The sequence below is a fragment of the Hipposideros armiger genome, unplaced genomic scaffold (assembly GCF_001890085.2).
Source record: "Hipposideros armiger isolate ML-2016 unplaced genomic scaffold, ASM189008v1 scaffold_385, whole genome shotgun sequence".
Lineage (NCBI taxonomy): Eukaryota > Metazoa > Chordata > Mammalia > Chiroptera > Hipposideridae > Hipposideros > Hipposideros armiger.
Genome location: NW_017731735.1, coordinates 1,380,075 through 1,385,406, shown reverse-complemented (window position 1 = coordinate 1,385,406; position 5,332 = coordinate 1,380,075). Strand labels below are relative to the sequence as shown.

The following is a 5,332-nucleotide window of genomic DNA, read 5'->3' as shown; positions in this document are numbered from 1 at the left end:
TCCAGGCTACCCTCAACTTGCACTTGATCTGCAACTACAATATTATCTAGCAATAGGAATCGAACATCACTAGGCAGGAAAAAACCACGCCAAGCACAGCGAAGACCGTCGGGAGGCTATTTTTTTAACTCAACATATCGCAGGAGCATCATGGAATAAGAGACGGAAGAAAACTCGGGTCACGGCCACTTACGTGGCTCTTCAATTTCCTGAAAACACTCTCCGGGTGAACAGGCGAACGCGGTCTTCTTACCCACTTCAAATATGGCCGCCAAGCTCCAGTCTCCCTTACCACCTGATCGTAGCGACAGCTCCGACTTCAAGCCCATTTCCAAAAGGGCCTCCTCCCGCGGTGCTGCGGGTCCGAGTGCGCAGGCGCGAACACAAGCCCTCTTCCTGGCAAAATGGCGGTGGGGTTGATGTGCGGACGCCGGGAGCTTTTGCGCCTGCTGCGGCCCCAGCGTCAGGTAAAGAGGCCCCAGGGCTGAGCATCGGGATGCTGCCCCGTCCCGGTGGCCCGAGCCAAGGACTACTCGTGCTGGGGGCAGGAGCAGACGCAGACCTGTTTACCGGGACCTGCGTCCCGTGACCTCGGGTCGCGTGAGGACGAAGAAGGCTTACCTTCTTCAACTCTGCGAGCTCAGCGGCTCGCTGTCGTTGTCTGTTCCCGGAAACAGGCTTCACCCCTGCTGAGGAAACCTCAGCCTCGCTCTCTGGGCCCCAGGGTGGGCCTGCGGTTGCTGAGCCCCGGGACTCAGCGTGCCTTCGGGCCAGCCTTCTGCGCGCGGAAAGTTGCAGGGTCCTCACCTGTGGTAGCCGGCTGCCTGCTTCTTGCGGGGCGGAGGGAGCATAATGAGCGACTTCTGCTCGGGATAAAAGGACCTCATCCTCCCTTTCCCCGCTCAGTTCCACAGCGTCTCAGGACCCTCGCAGTGGCCCCGGAAACCGCTGGCCGCTGGGCTCTTGTTTCCAGCCGGCCGGTGCTGCAGGCGACCGCACTATGTCCTCCTCGCGACCCCTAGCCCCCGTGGCCTCAGTATCTCTGCCATCTCTTTTGCAGAAGCCCAGGTAAAACGCGTTTCGTCCCTGCAACTTTAGGAGTGGTGATACTTGGTTGATTTGTTTTTATTTTGTTTTGAATAGGGGTAAGTGGAATGTGGAGGAGAGGTTTTGTCCACACTCCTCCACACAGCTCCCCAAAATGGTAGTAGCATCTCTGCTTGGGATAGATTTTCATATCGGGGCAATGATTGAGAGTACAGCAGGAGAGAGTTACGTTATGTAGGAGCCATTGTTTCCCAGAGGGGTGGCAAACCACTGATGGTGATGTGAAACGTTATTTCAGGGGTGTGTGTATTAGAAAAAATGTAATTTGCATATCATATACATGATTTCGTGGATATTGATATTTCTGAGGATGAGACCAAGTAGATATTTTGGTCTTAAAAACTAAGTTGTTTTAAAGGAAAGTTATGAGTATAATAATTTGAGCATGTGCACAGTCATTCCAGTGATACTCAAATAATTGAAGTTTGGGAAACACTGCTACAAGAAATAACTCCCCAACATAAAGGGAAGTTATGAAATCTTACTCTTAACTTATTTTTCTACTTTGGGGTCAAAATAAAATGTCATTTTTAAGCTTTGAGTTCTGTGGACACTGTAGGGTAACCTGGGAGTCAAGAGAACAACCTAATACTGGTTATCATAAGGGGACCCTCGATTTCTGTATGACCACTCTACTGAATATTACACATGGCTTCTTTTTGCACAGGTTCAGGCCCCTCCGGTCATTCCTGCAACTCCCTCACCTACAGCTATAACTGAGGTGGCTTCTGGAGAGACTACAGATATAGTCCAAGCTGCTGCAGAACAGAGCTTCGCTGAACTGGGGCTGGGGTCATACACCCCAGTGGGACTGATCCAGAACCTACTGGAATTTATGCATGTTAACCTAGGCCTGCCTTGGTGGGGGGCCATTGCTGCATGTAAGGGGAATACATCCTGGACGGAGGTGGAAAAAATGGGGAGTTAGGGATGGAACTTTAAAGCTAGCAGCTGTTGGGCCGGCTGCGTGGCTCAGTTGGTTAAGAGCTCGCTCAAGAGTGCGAGCTCTGAGCAACAGGGTTGCCGGTTCAATTCCTGGCCCAAGCTGAGCTGCCAACAGGTGGCAGGATGGCTCAGCTTAAAAAAAAAAACAGCTGTTCTGTGAGTGGGACAAGGAAATAGTTATTGAAGTTTAGGGGTCAGAAAAGCAGATGATTCTAATGAGGGGTAGAGGCTCATGATACTTAGATGCACTCTACCTATATTTCCTAAAGGGCATTATAAAACCACTAGAATATCTACGATTTAAGACATGTACATGTTTGAATGTGAGCAGGGAGTTAGAGTAAGGGGACCTTGTTAATAGTGATGAAGCCGCTCTGGTTTGGGAAAGTAGAAGTTCAGGTCAGGCACTTAAACCCCCAAATCAGGACGATACAGTGCTCCTCTTATAGGCAAAAACTGTGCTTCACATTCCGTGTCTTCCTACACCTTGCTCCAGCCATCATCCTTTATCTCCCTGTGTCTTCAACTTCTCCCTGTATATTGTCCTCCTCTGAACATATAAACATGCTTAAGCATACCATGTACAATTTTGGAGGAAAATCTTTTCCCTTCATCCTTAGTTCACTTTTAACTACTATCCTATCTTTCTCCTTCCTTTCATAACTTATCTAAAAGAGTATTCTGTATCCATTGGACTTCTTTCTTTCCAGTCTTTGACCCTCAGCAATCTGACTTTTACCACTTCATTCTAAATGCCAGTTACATCATTGCTAAATCCACTTTTCATTTCATTCTTGACCTTTCTGTGTTATGAAATATATCCTTTGGCTTTTGTGACAGTCTTTTCTGATTTTCTTCCTGTCTTTCTGACCACACCTTCCCATCTCCCTTGCCCAATACACTACCTGCCCCTTCAGTGTTGGTAGCCTGGGTTCAATCCTTCGTTCCCCTCTTTCCACTACACATTATCCATCATAATGTTGAGAAAGCCTAAACCTATATCTCTCCCCCCACCTCCCATCTCTTTTTAGCCCAGACCCACTTGCTTATCTGTAGGTACCATAAACTAAATAAATATTTGTTGGAACAATCAGTAAATATGAAATGTAAAAACTAGGAAGGAGCTAAAGCAGTAGGCCACCAGATTACCTCCTGCTCCAGGGATTTCTAGGACAGCAGCTTTCACCCTTCATTCCTAGGAACCCCAGAGTTTGTAAAGGCACCTCTGAGCAAAGCAAAGGCTAGAGCTTAAAGAATCCTGTAGCCAGATTCCCGCCTCACCTACGGCAGCTTCATTTTATCTGTTACGTATATTGGGACCACACTTAGAGTTGGAGGGTGGGATGTTCCATTGATAATAGAAAAGTTTGGGAACCATTTTTCTTTTGGGTCTTCAGGAAAGTTATGACGTATTTTTCTCTGTTTTTCAATGCAAAAATGCGTCATGACTCTCCCGACGACCCAATAAAAAAGTGGCTTCTGTCACCTTTTGTTCAAGGAAGCAAGCAGGATCCCTGGTCATTTGCTTAGAGAAGTTAATGCTAGATTTTTGTGATGTTAAAGCAAAGACTGAGCCTTGAAGGAACTAAGTCATACCCCTGCCCTTTGTTTTGTGCCCCAGGGGCATGAGTCACAGTGTGGAAAAGACTAGAATATGAGAGACCCTTTCAGTGAGGACCTAAAGATCTTCAACCTTCTAGCTACAGAACTGTTTAATTTTACTCCAATCCTAATGTGTGTTTTCCAGGTACAGTTCTTGCCCGCTGCCTGGTGTTTCCTCTCATTGTAAAGGGCCAGCGAGAGGCAGCCAAGATCCACAACCACATGCCAGAGATCCAGAAGTTTTCCACTCGAATCAGAGAAGCCAAGTTGGCAGGAGATCAAGTTGAGTGTGAGTCAATTGCAGAATAAACGTGGGAGAGGACCACATTTGTACTTTTCCTAACATTCTGCTAAGGGAAAGGAACAACCTAAGTCAGGAGTTGCTACAGTTGGACAAGTCCTAAAGATTACTTGCTTCTTGGGCCTAATGTTTTCAATGACTGGCCAAGGTCAGTTAGAAATGTCACGGGCCAGGTGATAAAGATGGTCACTTCCACTGTCATAACTATCTGCCCAACCATTAACTTCGCCTCTCTTCAGTTTACAGGGCCTCCTCGGAGATGACATTTTATCAGAAAAAGCATGATATTAAACTCTTTAGACCTCTCATTCTACCTCTGACGCAGGTAAGCAAAAACATTTCCCTTATTTTATCCTGAACCCATCAAATTATCTCTTCTGTTTCCCATGCTCTAGACCCCCGAAAAGCAGGTGGTGGTGGTGATATTATACCTGGTTTTCAGTAGTGGAATAATGACAATGGCCCCTGTGCTAACGGGTCCTGACACTGTTTATCCTGTATAATAGGCCCCAATCTTCATCTCCTTCTTCATTGCCTTGAGAGAAATGGCCAGCCTTCCTGTGCCCAGTCTACATACAGGCGGTGTCTGGTGGTTCCAAGACCTCACACTATCTGATCCCACCTACATATTACCACTGGTGGTCACTGCTACAATGTGGGGTGTCCTTGAGGTAAGCCCATGTTGGCCTAATGCCAGGCCTGCAAAGTGAACTGGGAGTAGGGGTAAAGTAATTGTGCAGAATGGTCATTCTCACTCCCTGGAGAAATAGAGCTCATGGGTAAGAAATTTGAACCCCAGTTGCTGAAACTTATGTGCATTTGCTATTCTTCCTCTGTTTTTGGTTTTTTCCCCCTTGGCAGCTAGGTGCTGAGACTGGTGTACAAAGTGCTGACCTTCAGTGGATGAGAAATGTCATGAGATTGATGCCCCTGGCAGTCTTGCCCATAACTATCCATTTCCCCTCGGTAGGTAGTGGCTTAGGGGCTGGCTCTAAGTCCTTCCACCTAGCCTAGCCACCTCCCAGCAAGCTGACCTGCGATGCAGTTTCTTAGTGCCTTCTCTTCCCCCTCGTCCAGGCAGTGTTCATGTATTGGCTGTCCTCGAACCTGTTTTCCCTGAGCCAGGTTGCCTGCCTACGGATTTCTGCTGTACGCACTATACTTAAAATCCCCCCACGTGTTGTGCATGACTCCAGCAAATTACCTCCACGGGAAGGCTTCTTAAAGAGCTTCAAAAAAGGTAAGGGGCTAGGGCCAGCCGAGTGGCTCAGATGGTTAAGAGCTCACTCAAGAGTGTGAGCTCTGAGCAACAGGGTCTCCAGTTTGATTCCCAGCCAGAGCTGGGCTGCCGCTGAGCTGCCAACAGGTGGCAGGATG

The 5,332-nt window shown here is 47.7% G+C and overlaps 1 protein-coding gene across 1 annotated transcript in view; it reads left to right on the top strand.

Moving 5' to 3' along the window:
* Positions 1–254: 254 nt before the first annotated feature.
* The window catches only part of OXA1L (OXA1L mitochondrial inner membrane insertase), a 5,811-nt gene continuing 733 nt past the window's right edge, over positions 255–5,332 (top strand). Inside the window, exons 1-8 of the mRNA XM_019663167.1 lie at positions 255–467; positions 907–1,068; positions 1,775–1,988; positions 3,800–3,943; positions 4,195–4,280; positions 4,462–4,626; positions 4,817–4,921; positions 5,033–5,195. Of these exons, the coding sequence (XP_019518712.1) occupies positions 405–467; positions 907–1,068; positions 1,775–1,988; positions 3,800–3,943; positions 4,195–4,280; positions 4,462–4,626; positions 4,817–4,921; positions 5,033–5,195 (1,102 nt within the window). The 5' untranslated portion in view covers positions 255–404. The remainder of the gene's footprint in view (positions 468–906; positions 1,069–1,774; positions 1,989–3,799; positions 3,944–4,194; positions 4,281–4,461; positions 4,627–4,816; positions 4,922–5,032; positions 5,196–5,332) is intronic.